Source organism: Mesoplodon mirus, assembly GCF_964341445.2.
Source record: "Mesoplodon mirus genome assembly, chromosome: 5".
Classification (NCBI taxonomy): domain Eukaryota; kingdom Metazoa; phylum Chordata; class Mammalia; order Artiodactyla; family Ziphiidae; genus Mesoplodon; species Mesoplodon mirus.
Genome location: NC_138980.1, coordinates 153,816,206 through 153,841,171, shown reverse-complemented (window position 1 = coordinate 153,841,171; position 24,966 = coordinate 153,816,206). Strand labels below are relative to the sequence as shown.

The window sequence follows — 24,966 nt, the reverse complement described above, 5'->3', positions numbered from 1 at the left end:
GTTTTATTTAATATCTAAAATCTGGATGTAACTAGATATAGCCCAGTTATCAATTATTTGTCACAGTGAGAATATTAGGCCATACCTATGCATGTCAGCCAATTTGGATAGGACACGAGCAGCATTGCTAAAACTTCTGTTCTTCTCATAATACCTCCAGAGTAAATCCATGTAACGAACTTTGTTTTGATCAACTTTGGCCATTCGGACTAGATGTGGCTCCAGAAATGGAGAAGCAATCTGGAAATTGTAAAGTTACTCAGAAACATTTTCTGACTACCCACTTGCTCTTCAGATAGTAAATATATCATTTTATAGGTGTGCCTTGTTTTATGAATACATAAGCAATATTATAATCCAGTAACAGATAAGAGAGGGCAATTTTTCTCATTATAAATGATTGTTTTACCACAGTTAATCAAAGAATTGCTATGATAGTTGCATTAGGTTGATAAAAACAATTTATTACAATCCAATTACAAATCTTTTAATAAACTTTGAGAACACAGCTATTGATTCCTAGATTCTGAGTTCAAAAGCATCTTTGCAATTATCAAATGCCATATATTCATTTTACAGAATGAGGAACACTATGACTTAGGGTAGTGAAAGGACATTTATTTGTGAAGTGGCTTAATGGCAGGGCTACGACAAAGTTCATGTCTCCTAACTCATAATCCATTGATTTTCACCCCACAATATAAACAATCCCAATCAGCTTCTAAATAACAAGAAAACTAGACCAACAGACTACCTTGCTCACTAGGAAAAGGTATTACATTACTTGGCTTTTCACTAATACCTAACGGTTGGTACAGGGTGAAATACTGAATTTCCTTATGACTATATATGTGCTTAACCCACTGAGTTATGCTACTTAAAACTATAAATTAACAACATTGGTATAAAAAATATTTTTTACCTGTAGCAGTTTATCTGCAAGGTCAGCTTGTATTAACCAATTATACAGGGCAATACTAAAGAGTTCATCTTTGGATCTTTGAGACAATTTAAGCATTTGTTCAAACTAAAATAAAGAAAACAGTAAAAAACAGTAAAAACAGTAAAAAAACAGTTAAAGGCTCGACATGACTCCTTAGCCTTATAAGCTTCTGGTAAGAAATCAAGAATCCTTAAATGGTAAGTTCTAAGAGTTACTACCCTTTCCAAGATGATTATGCCGCCACCACCACACAGAACATCTAAACACAGTGTATTTTCAGAACGAAAATATGCTATGTCCCTTACATGATGGCCTGCTTCTTCATTACTCAGCATATTGGGATCAGATGACAACACTGGAGGTCCGGGTTTTTTGGGCACGCTGGGAGACTGAGGAGCAGCCTTACTTTGATTTACCAGTTCTTGAAGTGTATCTGTAATACACTTGTAACTGTTTAATCTGAAAAAGAATGAAAAAGGAGCAATTCCATGATTTAGTTATCAATTGGTTTATCTTATCTAATTGAAATATAAACTAAAGAGAATTTTGGAGAAAATACACACACACACACAATTTGGTGTTAAAAGTAATACAAATCATTAGTTATCTATTTTATACATAGTATCCATAGTTGAGAACCTACTGTGTAGCACAGTGAACTCTACTCAATGCTCTGTAGTGACCTAAATGGGAAGGATATCCAAAAAAGAGAGGATATATGTATATGTATAGCTGATGCACTTTGCTGTACAGTAGAAAGTAACACAACACTGTAAAGCAACTATACTCCAATAAAATTAAAAATAAATAAATAAAAATAAAAACAATACAAATCATATGCTTTTTCAATAGGTTTGAGAAGCACTTCTTTAAAAGGGTAAAGTCATAAAAATGAAACACATCTTAGATTGGTTATCTATTTCCTTTATGGACATACTTTTTAAAAAATATTGCTTATTTTACTGTTTTTTTTTTTTTTTTTTAAATAAATTTATTTATTTATTTTTGGCTGCATTGGGTCTTCATTGCTGTGCACTGGCTTTCTCTGGTTGCAGCGAGCGGGGGCTACTCTTTGTTGTGGTGCGTGGGTTCTCATGGTGGTGGCTTCTCTTGTTGTGGAGCACGGGCTCTAGGCGCACAGGCTTCAGTAGTTGTGGCACGCGGGCTCTAGAGCGTAGGCTCAGTAGTTGTGGCACACGGGCTTAGTTGCTCTGCGGCATGTGGGATCTTCCCGGACCAGGGCTCGAACTCGTATCCCCTGCATTGGCAGGCGATTCGTAACCACTGCGCCACCAGGGAAGCCCTGGACATACTTTTTTTTTTTTTTTAAAAACAGTCTCTAATAATCTGTGAACATTTAAAAATCATCCTTTAAAATACTAATCCTCATCCAGAACCAGACATTGGGGGTGGGGCGGGTGAGACAGCAATTTTGTTTCCAAAGTTGTTCTTGCATTTCCAATTGACATTAATACAACCTCAGGAAAACCAGAGGCAAGTTCAAAAACATTTAGGTCCTTAAGAATTCCCACCGGGCTATAATTTTATCCCTAGGCTAATAATTAGAATACTGATTCACACCTTTGATAAAACAAGACATTTTTAGCTGAAAGCATAATTCAATTTTATGAGTGGTACTTGAAATATTATTTTCCTAATAGCATCAATCAAACTTGACACAAAGAAAAGTCTATATCCATAAAGTTGCATCTGCTAAGGTGATAAAACTCACCTTTCTTGGAAAGCCTGAAGTCCTACGATGTCTTCTTCTGGTTCTCCATGTTTATAGAAATGAAGTCCAAGACCCTGAGGATCTTTTTTCTCTGCAGAAGTAAGAGAGAGCTCCACCACACCCTCATAAAAACGCACTAATAGGAAAGACAAAGGACAAAGAGTTAAGGCATATTATTAAGTGGATACATTTTCCTTAGATGGCTTATAAAAATACTGATCAAGGTTATTATGTTGACTACTATGAGGTTTCTACTGTATATCCGTCACCCAGGTGATAACATCATATAAAATATTTCTGATGAGTCTACCGAAGAACTAGGTTCCAGCATGCCTAAAAGGCAGCTATTAAATGTATTTTCTTCATTGCAAAAAAATGTCATATTTAAAATAGCAAAAAGGAGGGTTGCAGTTCCTTGATGGAAAAAAAATCTTAGGATTCAAAGTAGTACCTGTACTAACAGTTACTACATTATGTTAAACTTGATTTAAAGTAATTTTAAAGTGAGCAGACAGGCAGTATTTTTAAAATGAATCAAAAGAATCTAAAGCGGGACTTCCCTGGTGGCGCAGTGGTTAAGAATCCGCCTGCCAATGCAGGGGACACGGGTTTGAGCCCTGGTCCGGGGGGATCCCACATGCCGCAGAGCAACTGGGCCCGTGCACCACAACTCCTGAGCCCGTGCACCACAACTCCTGAGCCTGCGCTCTGGAGCCCGCGAGCCACAACTACTGAGCACGTGTGCCACAACTACTGAAGCCTGTGCGCCAAGAGCCCATGCTCTGCAACAAGAGAAGCCACTGCAATGAGAAGCCCGCGCAACGCAACGAAGACCCAACGCAGCCAAAAATAAATAAATAAATAAATACATTTATCAAAAAAAAAAAAAAAAAAAAAAGAATCTAAAGCATCTGAAAAATAAATGTAACCCAGAAAGCAATCTAACACAGGTAGTAGTTTAACTGGAATAGGACCGAAACCCCAATGTTAAAAAGTTACACATTTCAAGACATAAAAAGAGAGTTATAGCTTTTGTAGAAGCTGGTGCAGTCATCAAATACTAAGACATAAGAAATGAATTCCCTGTGTCATATCACTTGGGCTACTGAAAGCTGAAGGAAGATCTCCCTCTGAGTTAAGCAGAAGGTATGAAGAACATTTTGTTTCTCACCTTGTCTATACTGAGCACAAACACTGGACAGGTCCACTTGATTGCTGATTTTTTGATACTCCTTTAATGATTCCCTTAACATTCTTTCCTTTTCAATCTTATTTTGAACTTGTCGGGAACGCTGGAGAAGCTCATTTGCCTAGAAGCAGAGATGACAAGAACTTAAAAAGATACAAGCACATGGACGATGCTGTCAATACAAGTTTTGTTTAGTCTATGTCTAAATTTACATCCGGTTGATTATCATCAAAGATAAAAACAACTCTACAAACTTACTTCTTCTTAATTTTAGGCAGAAAAGTTTTTGACCAAAAAATGCTAGCTATTCTTAATTCCTCTCACAAACATGTAAGCAAGACAGCTTTTGACTGGTAAATCTCTTGCCTAGTCAATACATTATTGGTCAGCAGGCAGTCCGAGCGACACTGATTTTTAAAATTTTTTTCACCTGTAGGAAAGGATCAATAAAAATTGCCCAATTAGCTCTAATTTATTACAGACAAAGTTGTAGTGATTTTTTCTTACTTTTTAAGGAAAGGCATAGTTAACCATTTTTAAAATACAATCTAGAAATACTATCAAAGATTCTTTATGAAGAATTTATATACGGATTTTAAGAAATAATATATTCCAATGTCTTTCTTACACAGATGAGGATCCTGACGCCACAGAAGGTTAAAAGACCTACCCAAGGTCGTATGTCAAACAAAAGACAACAGTTCCTGATTACAATTCTAGTGTGCTTTCATCATACCATGAAACCTCCTGTAGGAAACACTGAAACGGGTAACAGAGCATCATACCTTAGAACAAACTGCATCATCAGTGCTATACAGAAGTGGGCAGATGTCCTGTAAGTGTAAACTAATGCCATCAACAGCAGCATTATCTCTGATGTAACAGTTGATTAGAGAAGCAATTAATGCCCCAGTCAGTTCCTTGTCTCTGATTACCAGATCTTTAAAGGTGGTGATTTTCAACTGTTCTTGAAATTCCTAGGAGTATAAAAGAAAATCCTCTTCCGATCAAAAATATAGGAATATTGTATTTCCACACAGAATGAAATTTCTTTAATAATTTAAAATATCAAAACATTAATAGACTCTATAATTCAAAGATAAAATATACTAAACTATAAAAAATAATAAAATTTTACAGATTTTCATAGAATCATTGAGAATTGTAAAAGAACCCACAGTATGCCTATCCCAAATCTCTCACTTTACGAATGAGAAAAGCAAAACCCAGGTGGAGTCAAAATTCGAGACAGGCCTCCTGACTTTAGTTATAACCAGGAAAAAACAATCAGCTACATTAAAAAATCTTGGGCTTACATTTATTTTTCCAAAATAACATTTGAATTCTATTATTCAAGGACTTCTGACATTAGAGTTTGATCTTATTTAAACAAATCTGCTTGCTAAAATGGAGTTCTAAAGTATTGAGGTGATTTATACTATAGTAACATTCTGTTTAGTGATCTGACGGCTATTTCTTTTTTCTAAATTTCAGCAAATATACAATCTATGTTCAAATTTTTTGGATTAATATTTAATTTGCATTCCTTGAGCATATAGGGAAGGAAAGCTTTGAAGGTGGATCACAAAAAAGATACCTAGCTAAAAACTGACCTACATTATTCTTACCAGCCAATAAAACTAAAAATCATTATTCTACCTGGCATGGAAAAGGAAATAGCTTTCATAATTAAACATATTCACTTGAGTTTTTAAAAGAGGAAAAAAAGTATGTGCTATTCTTTCGCAAATAAATGGACCTGGGGATTCCCTGGTGGCACAGTGGTTAAGAATTCGCCTGCCAATGCAGGGGGCATGGGTTCGAGCCCTGATCTGGGAAGATCCCACATGACGCAGCGCAACTAAGCCCATGTGCCACAACTGCTGAGCCTGTGATCTACAGCCCATGAGCCACAACTACTGAGCCCGTGTGCCACAACTACTGAAGCCCATGCACCTAAAGCCTGTGCTCCGCAATAAGAGAAGCCACCGCAATGAGAAGCCCATGCACCGCAATGAAGAGTAGCTCCCACTTGCTGCAACTACAGAGAGCCCGTGCGCAGGAACAAAGACCCAATGTAGCCAAAAATAAAATACATAAAATACATAAAAAACAAACAAACAACAAAAAACCCTGAACTTATCAAGCCTCTGTAGATTTGACTTCCATTTCATAGAAAATTCAGGAAATAGACGAATAAGTTCACTACAAGTAAGGTAAAGACAACCTCAGAATGTTGGGATTCTACAAGATTGATGACCCGATGCCTACAAGGCAATAGCAACACCCCCCCACCAAAAAGAGAGAGACAGAGAAAATTGCTCTAGACTGAGAGGTTTAAGAGAAAAAACAACCAAATTCAATGAGTGAACCAACTGTTCAGATTTTGATTAGAATGAACCAATCTATAAAGATATTTTTAAGACACAGAAATTTCATTATTTTAGATGTTACCCAAAAGAATTAGTGGTAATATTGTTAAATGTGATAATGACATTGGTATTCAAGAAAATGGCCAAAGGAATACATATTAAAATATACAGGAATGAAAGGACATGATGTTAGGGATCTACTTTAAAATAATTCAGTAAAGAAAAAGAAAATAAGGCAGAGATTAAGTAAAGTTGGTAAAATTGTGAAAATGTTGAATGCAAATAAATTGTGTATGGGGGATTAGTTGTACTTGCTGTACTTTTGTGATGTTTAGAAATGCTCACAATTAAATTAATAGGTGGGAATACATTCCCCCTAAATGACCTAACATTTAGATAAATGCAAATTACCTTTATCCTTAAAAAGGATTCCAATGAGGACAGCAAGAACCATTCATTTTCCACAGTGGCAAACATTTTTCTTTAAAGTAGGAATGTTTAATTTTAATTTAGGTCACTGGACTTCTTGAAATTACATGCAAAAATTTTATGTATGTATCTTTATGCATTCTTTGAAGGTGGGGAGAAAGAGTTTTGATCAGATTCCCAAAGGGATCTGTAGCCCAAGTAAAGGTTACAATCTACTGTTTGAAAAATATTTTTGGTAAAGTAAGAGTTCATTCACATATCACAACAAAGTTCTCATATACTGTAATAACTTGTGGTTTTGATAATGAATCCCTCAAGTTATCATGCTTTAGTGCAATTTTCTCATAACACATTAATTTGATCATAACCTAAATGCTTCCCCAAATAATGATCATAACCTAAATGCTTCCCAAAATAATCTCCTTCTGAACCTAAGTGAAAGATTACAGCTCACGCAAAAGCAGACAAACTGGGATTCCCTGGTGGTGCAGTGGTTGAGAGCCCGCCTGCCGATGCAGGGGACACGGGTTCGTGCCCGGCTCTGGGAAGATCCCACATGCCGCAGAGTGGCTGGGCCTGTGAGCCATGGCTGCTGAGCCTGCGCGTCCGAAGCCTGTGCTCCGCAATGGGAGAGGCCACAACAGTGAGAGGCCTGCGTACCGCAAAAAAAAAAAAAAAAAAAAAGCAGACAAACTAAGCACGGAATTAACAGTACGATCTTAGGGGGAAAAGTATCCTACCTTCTGAAGTTCTCCTACAAGGGCAGTGAACTGATGTTCACAAAGAAGTTTCCATAAAGCCAGAGCCTGGTATGATTTTCGAACCAACTGCTGGATTGCCTGAAGTGAAACCTTTTCACTCAGTTGAGCCTCTAGTTACAAAACACAACTCATGAAGTTTTGAAAAATGACAGGTTAAGTTGTTTTAAGTAAAACACTTTATCTCAAATAACAACAACTACAGTTAAGGTTGAAATCCTCATTGTTCTCCTTCCTCCCCTCATAGGCAACCATGATCGTGAGTTGTTGAATTCAGTTTTATCCTCTCACTATATATAAGTGCTTCTGTGTGTACGCATACATAAACAGTAAAAATGTTGCTGTTTTTAGACAAGTTACACCATTGCTTTTTCTGCCCAGTTATATTTTCACAGGCTACCCATACTGATAAGTAAAAATCTAGTATCAATACATTTATTTTAATTGCTGAGTGTTCCATTATGTCAGTATACCACAATTAGGTCCATTTTCCACATGAAGGACATTTCTGTTGTTTCCAATGTTTTGCTACTACAACAATAATGCAATAAATATCCTTAAAAAAGGTCTCCTCAAAAACACAGTCAGGTTTTGCTATGACTGTTTTTCAAATTAAGATGCATTGGTGAATCATGAAATCAATTCAGTCAATCATGACAGATTTTTTTCCCCCTTAAAAAGGAAATAGAATGAAAAAGGAAAAAAAAATATTAGAGTATAAACTAGGTATAGTTATTTCTTAAAATTTTGTTGTGTGTACATGCTTTTAAACATCTGGGTCACAATATAAAAATTATTACTTATTGTGGGAAAAACGTCTGGTAAAGACTGTTCCTGAATATATACCTAGAAGTGAAACTGCTGGCTTTGAATGCATATGCATTTTTAGCTTTTAATATATATGATCAAATTGCTCTCCAAAGTGGTTATTTCAGTGCATACTGTCAGCAATTTGAATGCTCCCCTTTGTATAAATCCTTACCAATGCTTGTATTTTGTCAAGTTTACTTGAAAAGAAGCACTGAAAGAAGAATTTACAAAATAGTGCACAGAAAACTAGGTCCAGCAGGAAGGAAAGGAAGTACGTTGGAACAAAAGTAAATAGCTGAGTCTTAACTAGCAAAGTTCTATCAGCCTGAATAACTGGCTCAAACAATAGAAGGCAAAAGAACTTAAAACAAACCCTGAATGGCAGGCAAAATTTAAACAATATTTTATTACTATGCCAATTCACATCTGGAATAATTATTGGTTATAAGAACTTTTCAGTTCCCTTGCTATTTCCTTAGTTGTTACTTTTTTATAATAAATAAAAAAACACAACCTAACATTTGATTCACATTTTTAACTCTCCAAGAAATACCACTTCACACACATTAGGATAGAAATGTTTTTAAAAAAAAAGAAAAAGAAAAATTATTGGTGACAATGTGGAGGAATTGGAGTATTTTGTGTACTACCGGTGGAAATGTACCAATACAAGGGTATAGTTGCTATGGAAAAGTTATGGTGGCTCCTCAAAAAATTAAAAACAGAATTACACATAATCCAGCAATTACACTTCTGGATATATAATAAAACAATTAAAAGTAGGGACTCAAATTTCTATTGTACACCATGTTCATAGCAGGATTATTCACAATACCCCAAAGATGAAGGCAACCTAAGTGTCCACCAGCAAATGAAAGGATAAGCAAAATGTGGTTGATACACACAATGGAGTACTATTCAGTCTCAGAAAGGAAGGAGATTCTGACACATGCCACTACACATGTGAACTCTGAAGACATTATATGCTAAGTGAAATAAGGCAGTCACAAAAAAACAAATACTATATGACTCCGCTTACATGAGGTACACAGGGTAGTAAAATTCAAAGACAGGAAAAAAAAAAGGTGACTGTCAGGAGCTGGGGGCAAGGGAAAACAGGGAGTTATTGTTTCATGGGTACAGAGTTTCAGACTAGAAAGATGAAAACATTCTGGAGATGGATAGTGGTGCTTTTTGCAATCACCATGCTACAGGACATCATGTGAACTTAACTTACTGAATGCCACTGAACTGTACACTTAGAAATGGTTAAAACGGTAAATTTTATGTTATATATATTTTAGTACAATAAAAAAATTCATTAGAAAAAGGTGTGTATTGGGGAATTCCCTGGTGGTCCAGTGGTTAGGACTCCTCACTTCCATTGCAGGGGCCCTGGGTTCGATCCCTCGTCGGGGAACTAAGATCCCACAGGCCACGGGATGCAGCTCCCCCACTGCCCCCAAAAAAGGTTAAAAAAAAAAAAGTGTGTATCATGTTTTCTGGTGGAAGAAATGAAAACCTTTTATGAGCTGAAAGTTGTGGAAATACATGATGTCCATATCATCTTACTTTTCAAATCACACTAATATTATTTTAATAAAAATATTTGTTACCACAAATGATCTTATCAAGAGATGTCCACTGTTTTCTATTCACCTAATAAAACTCTTTACTGGGGTCATGTACATTTAACTGATCAGAAGCAATAATTTACCATGAAACTTCCTCTGCAGCTCCTGTTGCATTTGCTGGGTATTTCCATTTTCAGGGCGCATGAATCCTGTCAGCCTCTGCTGCACTTTGGCAGTAGTACTGAAACAAAAATTCCAGAAAGTATATTCATAGGGTTGTGCAACTATCACCACAACTTAATTTTAGAACATTTTTACTCACTTTCCATTAACAGTCAATTCTCATTTCCCCCGCCCTACCCTAAGCAACAGCTAATCTACTTTCTGATTCTATAAATTTGCCTATTCTGCATATAATGAACTGGAATATGTTGTAAATATTCTTTTCCTCTGTAGATTAGTGAAATAATCACTGACAAATCAATACAACAATTTACACCTGGAGCATTTTAATCTCTCAGATGCTTAAATTTTCACTGAGAGTAAATGGTTAATAACAATAGCTTCCATTTATCAAACACTTGCTCTCTGTCCCCACCAATGATTTAACGTAATACAACAACTCTATAAGGTACGTATTATTGAGAATACCATTTTACAGATATGAAAACTTCAGGACAAAAGTGAAAAGCAAAGAACCTGCTGTCAGGAAATACTGGTCACTGAGAGATATGAGCTAATAAAAGCATTTGGTACTCATTTGGTGAAGAATCTGATTATTTCAGCTCTTAATGCAACTTCAGGGATGCAAAGAAAAGAATGATGAACTTAAACAAAAAATCTATATGCAAAACAGAAACAGACTCACAGGCATAGAAAACAAACTAGTGGTTACTAAGTGGGAGAGAGAAGAGGGGAGGGGCAAATTACAGGTATGAGATTAAGAGATACAAAATACTATGTAAAAATTAGATAAGCAAAAAGGATGTACTGTATAGCACAGGGAATTACAGCCATTATTTTGTAATAACTTCCAATGGAGTATAATCTGTAAAAATACTGAATCACAATGCTGTACACCTGAAACCAATATAATACTGTAAATGGACTATACTTCCATTTAAAATAAAAAAGAGGGGGCTTCCCTGGTGGCGCAGTGGTTGAGAGTCCGCCTGCTGATGCAGGGGACACGGGTTCGTGCCCCAGTCCGGGAGGATTCCACATGCCGCGGAGTGGCTGGGCCCATGAGCCATGGCCGCGGAGCCTGCGCATCTGGAGCCTGTGCTCCGCGACGGGAGAGGCCACAACAGTGAGAGCCCGCGTACAGCAAAAAATAAATAAATAAATAATAAAAAAATAAAAAAGAGGGACTTCCCTGGCAGTCCAGTGGTTAAGACTCCATGCAGGGAGCATGGGTTCGATCCCTGATCGGGGAACTAAGATCCTGCAAGCCATGGAGCATGGCAAAAAAAAAAAAAAGTATGACTACTGAAGCTATAATAGGTACACTGTCGGATGAAGTTCATAAGTGAATATGTCAATGTTGTTAGAAAACAAAATTTTTAGGGTAAAAGCAATACACCTATACTATAAAAGAAACTGAGCAAATTCCCTTTAACCTTAAATCTGAACTGAAAAACAATACAAACTCATAATTTTGTTTTACTAAAAAAAATAAAAAACAAAACAACATACAGCATGACCAGTAGGAATTAATACCTCTAGCTGTAGTCTCTAATACCCTTTCCTACCAAAAGAAACCAGGGCTCCCTAGAGAAATGGCCAAATCCAGTTCTAGGGCAAGAATTGTACCAAATGAGCCTGAAATGTCCTGACATGCTAGAAAGCAAAGACGCTACCAAATACTGTCAAAAAGGACTCCAGAGCAGTTAGAAGAGGCAAGAGGTTGGGATAATTTTCCATTGAAAAAACAACCTGCAATGGATTGAAACACATTAAATACGTTTGAAACCAGATCCACATAATGATACTAAATAAAAAACTCAACTGATGGTGCTGGCCAAGATGGAGTAAGCCTGTTGCAGTCTCTCTCACTGACTACAAGTGGGAACTTTGGACACTATACGAAAAGCAACTATTCACCTGAGGACTCTAATAGCACACAGATTGATGAGGGGAAGTCAAAACTCGAATGATAATCCATATGGAGGTGAGTATACTGGGTTCCCCCCCACTCCTTTATCTTCAGGCTTTGTCCAAAGGTGAACTGAGTCTCCAAACAGTATGGTGAGGGCTTCCCTGGTGGCACAGTGGTTGAGAGTCCGCCTGCCGATTCAGGGGACACGGGTTCGTGCCCCGGTCCGGGAGGATCCCACATGCCGCGGAGCGGCTAGGCCTGTGAGCCATGGCCGCTGAGCCTGTGCGCCCGGAGCCTATGCTCCACAACGGGACAGGCCACAACAGTGAGAAGACCGCGTACCACACACACACACACACACAAACAAACCAGTATGGTGAGTAAAACTCCCAAGGAACATTCAGCAACGTCTGGAGACATTTTGAGTCATAACTGGGGAGAGCTACTGGTATCTAGTAGGCAGAGGCCGAGGATAATCCTAAACATCCTACAATGCACAAGACAGCCCCCAGCACAAAGAATTATCTAGTCTACAATGTCTACAGTGCCAAGGTTGAGAAACACTGGAGCAGAAGAACTGAGAAAAGGGGGCCGTGTGGTCCAAAAAGTCTGGAGGGAATCAGTTATCTCTCTTGATGCTTTGCCCCAAAGGCACCACCACTTCTGCAAAGCTGTATGACAAGACAGTGAAAACTGAGAGAAAACACTGACATTCTATCCAGAGGACCAGTAAAAGAGGCCTCTGGGACCTAGGGAATATATGGGAAATCAGAGCAAGAAGAGGCTGGAGGAGGAGATCCCCTAATTCTGAGGAAGATGAACACAGCTTCTGGGCTCACCTCCCAGGCTGTATGTGCATGGAACATACCCAAAGAAGCAAAGCAAAGATACTAAGTCTCTGAAGACCACACACTGTATGATTCCATTTATATGAAATGTCAAGAACATGTATATCTACAGAGATAGAACACATTAGTAATTGTTTGGGGCTGAAGGGTAGAAATGGGGAGTGAGTGCAAATGAACAAGATGGATGTGGTCTAAAAATGGATTGTTATCATGACTGAAGAAATTCTATATATTTACTAAATCACTGAACCGATTTAAAACAAGTGAATTTTATGGTATGTAAGTTTTATCTCAAAAAGCTATTTAAAAATTCCCATACTCAGTGAGACTAATGTTGTGAGGGTTGGTTGAAATTAGGAAATCTCTTAATAAAGGTAAGGAAAAAAATTATACAATCATCTCTATAAGATGTAGACAATACATTTGACATACTTCAATACTCACTTTATAAAAATACTCAGTAAAATTGAAATGAATGGATACTTTCTTATCATGTTAAACTATATCTAGGCATCTTCTTTAGTGGGGAAACACTACACACTTTCCCATTAAAGTCAGGAATAAGGGCAGGATGCGCACCATTATCTCCACTCTTTAACACTATGTTGGAGATATTAGCCTATGCAGACAGGAGAAAGCAACTAGAGTTATAAAGAAAATGGTAGAACTATCTCTATTTGTAGATGACAGGATGACATATTTGAAAAATCCAAAAAACTCAATGAAAAAAAACTACTAAAAACAGTAAAGAGAAATTAGCAAAGCAGTAGGTTACAAAATCGAAGGTTATAATTGAGGCTATAATTGTAAATTCAATAAACTGCTTAGAAACTATTAACAGAAGAATATAATGGTGGAAAAGAAAAAGAAAAAAACCCACTTTCCAACTAAAATTCCAGCTATGTAGGAAGAAGGACAGTGGTAGAGGGCAGGGGAAGGAGGTAAGATAACAGATTCTGTTCAATTATTAATGATGACTGGGATGTATATTTTTCAAAATTTAAAACTATCAGAAGAAGAAAAGTCATACATAAAACTTTTAATCAATCCAGTAAAATGGAAGGGGAGAAAAAAACCCAAACAAACCCAAAACCACAACAAAGCCCACAAGTTCAGGATGGTGAGAAATAGATCAAACATTTAATTAACCCCAACAAAATGAGATGGGGTTAAAAAGACAAAGATTCTTAAACTGAATTAAAAAGTGGCAGGGGCTAGAAATCAATATATACATGTTAAGATACACTTAAAGGAGTTCTGAAGGCTAAAAATAATTGGTATAACCTTCTCAGGGGACAACCGAATACTACATACCAATATTTTTAAAAGCTCTTATATCCCAATATTTTACTTCTAAAGAAATTCATCTGAATATTACTGAACAAGTACACAAACATGTATAAAGAATACTCACTGAACCCTGTTTATACCATCAAGAAGTAGAAACAACCTAATTACGCATAGAGTTATACCACTAATTGCTTGAATATAATGGAATAACATGCAGCCAATACAAACAAAATTTATTCTATTGATTTGGAATGCTCTAAAGAATATAATGAATGTAAACAATGTTTCACAAAAAGTATGCCTATGGGCTTCCCTGGTGGCGCAGTGGTTGAGAGTCCGCCTGCTGATGCAGGGGACATGGGTTCATGCCCCGGTCCGGGAGGATCCCACATGCCGCGGAGCGGCTGGGCCCGTGAGCCATGGCTGCTGAGCCTGCGCATCTGGAGCCTGTGCTCCGCCACGGGGGAGGCCACAACAGTGAGAGGCCCGCGTACTGCAAAAAAAAAAAAAAAAAAAAAAAAGTATGCCTACTTAGATCCTATTTTTACAGTGGACTACTACTCAGCCATAAAAAAGAATGAAATTTTGTCATCTGCAGCAACATGTATGGACTTGCAGAGCATTATGCTAAGTGAAATAAATCAGAGAAAGACAAATACTGCATGATATCACTTATATGTGGAATCTAAAAAATACACAAGCTGGTGGATATAACAAAAAAGAAGCAGACTCACAGATATAGAGAACAAACAAGTGGTCACCAGTGGGGAGGGGGTGGGGGGGTGGGCAATATAAGGGTAGGGGAGTGAGAGGTACAAACTTCTCGGTATAAGACAGGCTATGAGGATGTATTGTAGAACACAAGAAATATAGCCAATTATTTTTTAATAACTGTAAATGGAGTATAAGCTTTAAAAATTGTATTAAAAAAGAAATGTAGGGGCTTCCCTGGTGGCACAGTGGTTGAGAGTCAGCCTGCTAATGCAGGGGACACAGGTTCGAGCCCTGGTCTGGGAGGATCCCACATGCCGCGGAGCAACTAGGCCCGTGAGCCACAACAACTGAACCTGCGTGTCTGGAGCCTGTGCTCCACAACAAGAGAGGCCACGATAGTGTGAGGCCCGCGCACTGCGATGAAAACTGGCCCCCATTTGCCACAACTAGAGAAAGCCCTCGCACAGAAACGAAGACCCAACATAGCAAAAATAAATAAATAATTTAATAAACTCCTACCCCCAACATCTAAAAAAAAAAAAAAAGAAAGAAATGTATATTCATATATGAATATACATTCATATACATATGTGTAAATTCACATATTCATGTATGTTCACATATGATTTGAAAGTTTATATTGTCATACTTCAAATTAATTCATCAGGGGAGTGATGTGAATTTTTTACAAGTCCATATTACTTTTATAACAACAGCAACAAAAAATGTTCATCCTAAACATGTGTCCACACAAAAATTTTTACAGGAATGTCCATATCAGCATTATTCATAATAGCCAAAAAGCTGAAACACAACATTGTAAATCAACTATACTTCAATAAAAAACAAAAAATCAATTAAAAAAAAGAAAAAAAAAAAGGTGAAACAAGACAAATGTGCATCAAACTATGAACTGAAAAATGAAACCAAGTACTGATATACACTACAATATATGAACATGAAAATATTATGCTAAGAGAAAAGCCAGAAACAAAAGGCCACATACTGTGTATCTGCATTTACATAAAAGATCCAAAATATGGCAGATCCATAGAAACAGAGAGTGGATTAGTATTTGCCAGGGACTAGGGGAAAGACAACTTTGCAGTGTTACCGACTGAATGTTTGTGTCCCACCAAATTCATAGTAATCCCCAAAGCGATGGTATTTTGGGAGGTATGGCCTTTGGGAGGTAATTAAGTTTAGGTGAGCTCATGAAGGTGGAAACCCATGATAAGATTATTACCCTTCTAAGAAAAAACCAGAGGACTTGCTGTCTGCTTTTCTCTCTGCCATGTAAGGACACAAAAAGAAAGCAGCTGTCTGCAAACCAGGAAGAAGGTCCTCACCAGAACCTGACCGTGCTGGCACCCTATCTCAGACTTCCAGCCTCCAGAACTACGAAAAATAAATGTCTGTTGTCTAAGCCAGTCAGTTTATGGTACCTTTGTTATTTCAGCTTGAATTAAGACATGGAGTGACTGCTAATGGGCATAGGGTTTCTTTTTGGTGTGATGCGAATGTTCTGGAACTAGATAGTGGTGATGATAGTTTAACCTTATGAATATATTAAAAACCATGAAACTTTTTAAAAGGATGAATTTTATAACATGTAAATTAAATCTCAGAAAAAAAAAGGGAAATAAATCTTATTTATTCCTACTTTGGATTTCCTAATGGTCCTCCTGTAAACTGGGAGTTTCTGTCTAGAAATTCTTGCAAACCTTTCAGTTCCTGTAGCACTGACTCCAGCAGCTGGGAAGGAACACTACTTTCAATCTGAAAGAAGGGAAATAGTTTCAAACATTTAAAAACAGTGAAAAAAAAGTTTCTATAAAAAACACATATGCTGTATACCCATAATTGAACATGGAGTTTTAATTCTGAGGTACCCTATCTTCATAAACAGTAAAGTTATTTCTTTTATCAGTTTATACTTGGTGACCAGAATAAAGGGCTAGACACCCACATCCCTCCACCCCCTGCTGCTCTGGTTTTAATGAGGTATAATTTACAGACAGTAAAATACACAAATCTTAAGTGAATACCTTGATAACTTTTTACATCTTTATATAGTCACCACCCAGATCACAACATAGGGTATTTCCAACACCCAAAAAAGTTCCCTATTGCCCCTTTTCTAGTCATTAGTCATTCTACCTCCTAGGTAACCGACCACTTTTCTTACCTCTATCATAGAATATAGACTGGTTTTGCCTGTTCGAAACGCACACAAATGGAATCACATACTATGTTAAGTAAATACATTCTGAGTCTGAGAAACTTTAAAATTTAGAACTTTAAAATAGAGTATCAGAGTTAAGAAGATATTTAGTATCTTTCCATTTTAAAAAGAAAAAAAGCTTAAAATAAACTGCATGCATACTTCACATTAAAAAAAAAACCCTTAATACCTGAATTTATGATAGTACAATTTTCTGTGTTTCTTAAAGCACTCTGGAAAGTACGCCAATACATGGAAATTAGTGCTAGGTTCTTGGAGTTTGGGGGCATATAAGCAAAACATTAAATTGTAACTTTGAGCAATATTAAGTATTAGGACTGATTCTATTTAGCCCTCATAACAATGTTATGAGGGAGATACATTCTCATTTTACTGTGAGATATCAGGCTCTGAAATGTTAAGAAATTTACTCATCATTAGTAAGTGACAGAGCTGAGATGTAACTCAGGGGGTGAACAGTTTACTAGATGAGGACACAACCATGTATATAAAGGAATAATCATTGCATGTTGTTTATAACATCAAGAAATATGAAACAATCTACTTCTCCATTAATAACATAAACTGGCTCCACAGAGATAATGGAATACTGTTATTTATATAACGCACTTACTGCAGTGATCTCTCTGTTGCCACTCTTGAATACTCTCTCCACAACTAAACTAGCATCCCAGATGTTTCTGGAACAAAAAATGTTTTAATGATTGTGCTGTAGATGAATAAAAACAATTACAATAAGTAGTAAATTCCTTTCTATGTGTTTATTTAGTTTTTAAAGTGTAGCAATGACTTAACATTTTACTAAGTTATCTGAAAGAACCAAAAAAAAACAGGAAAATTTCCAAACCTGACAGATCTAAGTCATTTCACATAATGAAATACTGTTGAAGAAAAATCAAAGACCCTGGGTAATAAATTGTAAACAAGGAAGCTTATAAATTGAGTTCTGCACTGCTTCCCATTTCTATGCAAATGATTCATATGAAAGCATACATCTCAATTCTAAGAAAAATACACACCAGACATGATAATTAAGTGGATCTGGTAGAATGATTGAAAAATGGCTGTAATTCTTTATCCCTCCCTACACCTATCCTCTTTACAATATGACTCTGATGCCTCCCTTATAACGAGGAGTCCATTTCCCACCTTTTGAATCTGGGCTGGCTTGGAGATGTCCCCCTGCCAAGTAAGTCAGGCAGAAGTGATAGTAGACCAATTCTGAGCCCAGGCATCCTGAGGCTCTGCAAGTTTCTACTCTCTTTCATGTAACCTTGCCACCACCAAGTCTATGATCCCTGACTAGCGTGCTAGAGGATGAGAGACCATGTGGAGAACAATCCAGCTGTCCCAGCTGAGGCCATTCTAGACCAACACACAAACATAAGCCTAAACATGTGAGAGTCCAGCAAGAGTGACAGAACTCTCTTCAACCTCAATGCTGATTTCAAATGCACTGTGCACCTAGCCAAGACCAGAACTGCCTAACTGACTTGCAGACACATGTCACTGAGTTATGTGGTGGTTTGTTACACTACATATTAGTATATGTAGATATATTTTGAAGATATATATACATATATAAAACACAGTAACAAATATAGATGGTTAGATAATAAAAAAGCTGAATGACAGAAAACAATCTTATTAATGGACAAGTGAGCTTAAACTATAAGTAAAATTTAGTAGGGACAAATGATGTCCCAAATTTAAAGTTAAAAATGTTCAACTATACACAATAGAACAAGGTAAGCAATAGTTAATTATCCCATGAAAAACTTACCCCATGATTCGAGAAAAGTAAATGCAAATACCATTGTGTTTTCCAGAGTACACAATCTCTGGTCCAGCCATACAACTCATACTTGTGGCCTGAGTTGCTGGATTTCCCACAGTACACACTGGAGTTGACATAGCAGGAGGATGAACACCTTGTACACACGTAAGAAAAACAAATCTTAAAATTTAACCTTAAATATTCAGAATTCTCAATAACCCAAGTCAGTTGTCCCTAGACCCATAGGTAAAAACAATTACAGAAGTACTGAAATAAATAGTTATTTAATTTGGTTTTCCTCGATAAGAAGAGAGATTTAGACTTGGAGAGGAACTCCCAAGTTGGCTTTCAAGCGTGGGCAATGCAGGATGAAAAGGAAAGCAAGCTTGCAATCACTGCACCTTAATGCTGGGAGTAAAACAGGACTAATTATACAGTTCAGGGCTGGTAATTAAGGTCCTGATACTCAAAAAGGGGGCTTTCCAGGTCCACTAAGTAAAGGCATTCATGGTCAAACGCCAATACTTGCTTGGATGCCACTTCTATTAAACTACATTATTTTCAGGGGAATAGGACAGGTTGATCTTTCCCACTCTAAGCATTAAGAATAATAATTCACAATGTTAGCTTCTCAAAAAGAATAGTAGTAGCAACCTAAAACAAAGAAAAGAGGTACCTTGAGATGGTGTTCCCAAAAAGGATGGATTCAGGTATGTACTACCACTAGGAACCAGAGAACCTAAAAAGAAAGAAGAATATAAAGATTTATAAAATTATCACCCAATTTTTTGGTATCTGATCAAAATTAGACACAGAAACTGGTTCTAAGCGTAAGAGTGAGGAGTGGCACCACCCATAATATATTCAAGAGTTAGGGACTCATTCCCCAGCAACTTTCTAACAATCCCACTTTGGAAAACACTGAGGTGGGAGCTTGTTATTAAACCACTCAACTCTTTCCTTTTGAATAAATAACAAATGAGTTCTGTAAATACTACTGGTTATATCTTATTTTGTTTCCCAGTACACACTAAAGATTCAATATTAATATATCATAACACTAAGAGTCAGACATCTATAGAATTATTCCCTAATAATGCAGGAGCAGTAAAGAAAATACAATGAAGTTTTTTATCCATTAAAATATGCTACAAAGCTTCTAAAATTCAACTCTATTAGAAATAGTTTCATTTCAATGTTTCATACTCACCAGAGTAGACAGGAGACCCCAGGATGGGACCAACATTACTCGGAGTGGGGAGAGTGGCTGGAAATCTCATCTGTGCTTCACCACCATACCTATTTTTATGACAACAGGGGCTGAGTTTATTCAGTGAAACTATACACCTTAAAAGCTAGAACTGTTTCAAGTCCTGCTTAGCTGCAAAATAAATGCTTTAAACACTAGAGACTTTCCTGGTGGCACAGTGGTTAAGAATCGGCCTGTCAATGCAGGGGACATGGGTTCAATCCCTGGTCCAGGAAGATCCCACACGTCACAGAGCAACTAAGCCCGTGCACCACAACTACTGAGCCTGCGCTCTAAAGCCAGCAAGCCACGACTACTGAGCCCGAGCGCCACAACTACTGAAGCCCACGCGCCTACAGCCCATGCTCTGCAACAAGAGAAGCCACTGCAATGAAAAGCCTGTGCACCTCAATGAAGAGGAGTCCCCTTTCGCTGTAACTAGAGAAAGCCCGCATGCAGCAACAAAGACCCGACGCAGCCATAAATAAATAAATAAATAAATAAATAAATATTAAAAAAAATTAGAGACTTTAAATGCATTGTGTAGACAGTGAAATATACACAGATACATAATAAAATACTTATTTAGTAAATGTTGACTTCAAATTGCTAACAAGAAGAATCGTAAGGGACTCTGGCAATTTCTAAAAGAGTCTGTAATGCATAGAATGTATTTAATAAGTATATGGTACTATCATTTTCATACTAGATTATGGTTAGACCACTCAAAAAATTCTTTTAAACAAAACTGCATTTTAAATTTATTCTTAGCTAAATATTTTCCAAATAATCTCTCTTTGATACCACGTTTTCTTGAGGTGACTCAATCTCTCGGTGCAAATGATACACATAAAGCAACAAATGGTAGTGTTTGAAGTAGAAAAGATAGAGGAGATAATAACTGAGGTGGAAGACTAGACAAAAGAAGTTGGAGAAGAGAATCCAGAGGAAGAGTAGCAATGCGCACATTACGCTCATCTAGTTGCTTCCAGTAGTATTATCACCTTTCCAGTTTAAATGTTACTAAGTTGCCTATATAGTTGCTCAACTGTTTTGCAAACCCTTAAACAACCACATTAGCCAATGCAACCATTAAAAAAAGTGGCCAAGAACAAAAGGAAAGTGATATATACCTGAAGAAAGCCCGAGTGGCCCAAGCAGATACTTCTCTGTCACAGGCAGCAGTGGAACAAGCAAGAATAAGGCAAGTTGCACAGGCCTGGTCTTCCTGTAAAAAAAGAGTATCTTTCCTTATGTAAAACATAAACATTTCAAAAGAAGTTTTGTTTACTTCTGTATCCAATGTTTAAACCCATGCCTAGCACAGAGCAGGTACTTGATAAATAATTGCTGAATGAATGAAATCAGCTGGTATGAAGAAGGAGAAGTAAACACTATTGGTTTTAAAGTTTGTCATAGGCGCTGTTATTAAAGGATGTTCTCTTTTTCTTTTTATCTAGATTCTACTTTAGTATCTGGTTTAGTCCCCCACCCCCACCCCGGGTTTTTTTCTCATGGTGTTTTAACCTTTTAGAAAATAACAATAATAGCTAACATTTATTAAGTACTTGTCATGTGCCAGGCACTACTTTAAGAGTTTAGAGCATATTAATCCTCACTCCACATATTATAATTTAATACACATTTTACACATGAGGAAATGGAAGCTCAGAGAATTCAAATAATCTACTCTGATGGAGGAGCTGTTAGTTTGAATTCGGAGTGTGTATATTTAACTTTGATCTGATACTCCTGATGTTAAACTAAGCATTCCCAGTTTTACCTCATCATTTCTAGTTGTGGCTTTAAAATACTAAAGTCCCCATCATTACTGCCTCAAGTTTTTTCCTCATGTCATTAAGCAAAAAAAAAAAAGCAAAAAAAGTTTTTAATTAAAAAAGTTATTTATCTATAAATATCTTGTCCTTTTAATAAAAATACATTCATCATATAATTTGAACATCACACTCTTATTAGTACACTTTAATGATAAGAATTTATCAAAAACAGAACAAAAATCTGACCATTTACCATAAACCCTTATAGCATGTTAATACTGCCCCCAAGTACCAGTACACATACAGTGATTAAGGCAAAGAAAGGAAGACTGGTATTAATCACAGTATTTTGATCCTAACTTACATAATATCATCACAATAAAAAAAAAAGGTACAAATAATTACCTGATGTAATTTAAAGAATCTTTCAATCTCTTCTCCATCTCCACCCACATTACTCACAAGTAGATGTCTCAGTTGATCTACAGGTCTAAGTTTATGAAACATAAGACTCCCCTAAGAAGTTAAAAAAGAAAGAGGATGAATAATAGATTTATCAAGCATAGCTAGTAAGCAACTGACCTTGCTACCTTATTTAATAAAAGCAATGAAACAAAAAAATAACTTCAAGAATACGAAGTAAACTGGTCAAAAAGATCATCTACATTTCAATTCCTAACCTATACTAGATCTATATATCCATGCAGAAAACTTAATAAGAGAACACTGCCCTTTCCCCCTAAAAAGTAAAGCAAAAGGGTGCAGGCTCTGTCAGACAGAAACACATTATAAACCTTTATCTTATGCATGGTATTAGCACATGAATAAAGAGTCAGATAAGTGGAACAAAACAAAGTTCTGATATAGGCTCAAGTAAGCACTAGAATTTAATATATGATAAAAAGCTGCCCTCCAAACTAAAGGATCAAAGTTAGATTATTCATTAATCATGTTAGCACAAGTATGTCCCCTTAGGGAAAAAATGAAGCTGGATCCATACTCATACTTAAAACAGGATAAATTCCAAACAGACAGGACAAAATAAAATTGTAACAGTACTGGAAGCAACTCTGGGTGAATTATTTTATGAACTTCAGAGTGTGGACTTTTTTTTTTTAAACTTTAATAGAAATCCCCCCCCAAAACTGAATATTTCAACTACTTATAAACTTATCCACACGAGGAAAAAAAATCTCAGTAAACAAAATAAGATGGCAAACCAGGAAAAATGTTTGAGACTAAATCACAAAAAGTTAGTTTCCTTGACATATAAAGAGCCTCTATAAATAAAAAAGAAAAAGACAACTTAATAGAAAAGTGGATATAGAATAGGAACAGATAATTCACAGAAAAATAAACACTAGAACAGACAGTCAATCTCACTCTTAATAAGATGGCATATTGTACTTGCACAGGATGTAAGGAAACAAGCACTCAACATTCACTGATAGTGAATGTATGTGTATATACAGGGAACCTGGCAACATCTATCAAATTGATAAATACACATACTTTTTGATCCAGCAGATGTAATTCTACAGCTTTACTCACACACAGGCAAAACGATATATGCACAAGGTTGCAGCATTATTATTTTTTATTTTTTTATTTTTTTGTGGTACGCGGGCCTCTCACTGTTGTGGCCTCTCCCGTTGTGGAGCACAGGCTCCGGATGCGCAGGCTCAGCGGCCATGGCTCACGGGCCTAGCCGCTCTGCGGCATGTGGGATCTTCCCGGACTGGGGCACGAACCCGTGTCCCCTGCAGCGGCAGGCGGACTCTCAACCACTGCGCCACCAGGGAAGCCCGCAGCATCATTTTTAAAGGCAAAAGATGATCTATTAATAGGGGCCTAGTTAAATATGGTACATCCATATAAAGGAATGTCTTTCAAATATAAAATAGAATGAGAAAGTTCTTTATATATTACTATGTAAAGATATCTAAAATGTATCTTTGAAACATAAAAAGCAAAGTATAAAACAGTGCACACAATATGCTATTGTTTGTTTATAAACATACTTGTATTGTTTGTATATTGATATCATAACATATCTCTGGAAAGATATAGATTCTGATGACATGGGTGTCTGTAGGGAGGGGACCCAAACCAGAAGGGAGATTTTATTGCGTATACCCCTCTGCTTACCAGTGGGATTTTGTTAATGCATTGCTACTCAAAAAATAAATATTAAAAAATTGTTTTTTTAACAAGTGAGGACTACATGATAAGAAATAAACATAGCTTGTTTTACTAATTTTATGCTGAATACTATTGATAGAAATGCTACTTTAGAAAAAGTATAATATCAATACTTTATAAACAGCAAGTTCTTGGGACTTCCCTGGTGGCGCAGTGGTTAAGAATCCGCCTGCCAATGCAGGGGACACAGTTTGAGCCCTGGTCCAGGAAGATCCCACATGCCGCGGAGCAACTACTGAGCCTGCACTCTAGAGCTCTAGAGCCTGCGAGCCACAACTACTGAGCCCACATGCCACAACTACTGAAGCCCGTGTGCCTAGAGCCCATGCTCCACAACAAAGAGAAGCCAACGCAATGAGAAGCCTGTGCACTGCAACGAAGAGTAGTCCCCCCTTGCCACAACTAGAGAAGGCCCGCATTTTTGGTATTTATAAACTATTCCTTAAGAATATTTTAAGAATAAACATTCCTAAGTACTTAGGTAAACAACTCTATTAAGCAACTACTGCAGAATACTTTGACCAAAACGTTACATATGGCTTCTCTTCTTTTTCTCTCCACCTTAACAGATGATGTACATACCTGTGCTGAGAGGAGAACAAACTTCTTTGGAGGCAACATGTGCTGCTGTACAACAACTGGTGAGTCAGTTATGGGAATATGATCCTTATTTAAAGGTGTGATTATCTTATCTACTTTGAACTCATCTATTGCAGAAAGAGCCCAGGAATGACCATCAACACGAGTAGTCATCTATGTAGAAGAAATAAACGTTTTATACATATTATTAAAGTTACATGAGGCAAAACCTTCTAAAAAGAAAAAAAATACAATCTTTAAATAATGTAGGGTTTAACAGATTAATAATAATACATTAGCATGAATATGCTCAAAAGTCTGTATTTAATTTTCTAATGTCTATTCTTTTAATCAGGCAGCTTCTATGACAGTAAACCTT

At 36.8% G+C, this 24,966-nt stretch overlaps 1 protein-coding gene across 1 annotated transcript in view; it reads right to left on the bottom strand.

The window, feature by feature from the left end:
• Nucleotides 1-24,966, bottom strand: part of NUP155 (nucleoporin 155) — a 64,038-nt gene that overhangs the window by 12,451 nt on the left and 26,621 nt on the right. The window contains exons 13-28 of the mRNA XM_082623141.1: nt 24,591-24,761; nt 22,212-22,322; nt 21,162-21,256; nt 19,990-20,078; nt 19,456-19,518; nt 18,786-18,933; nt 17,616-17,682; nt 16,421-16,536; nt 9,951-10,048; nt 7,406-7,536; nt 4,650-4,841; nt 3,847-3,985; nt 2,676-2,811; nt 1,249-1,402; nt 923-1,027; nt 86-240 (exon numbers count right to left, since the gene is read on the bottom strand). Coding sequence (XP_082479267.1) covers nt 86-240; nt 923-1,027; nt 1,249-1,402; nt 2,676-2,811; nt 3,847-3,985; nt 4,650-4,841; nt 7,406-7,536; nt 9,951-10,048; nt 16,421-16,536; nt 17,616-17,682; nt 18,786-18,933; nt 19,456-19,518; nt 19,990-20,078; nt 21,162-21,256; nt 22,212-22,322; nt 24,591-24,761 — 1,970 coding nt within the window. The remainder of the gene's footprint in view (nt 1-85; nt 241-922; nt 1,028-1,248; nt 1,403-2,675; nt 2,812-3,846; nt 3,986-4,649; nt 4,842-7,405; nt 7,537-9,950; nt 10,049-16,420; nt 16,537-17,615; nt 17,683-18,785; nt 18,934-19,455; nt 19,519-19,989; nt 20,079-21,161; nt 21,257-22,211; nt 22,323-24,590; nt 24,762-24,966) is intronic.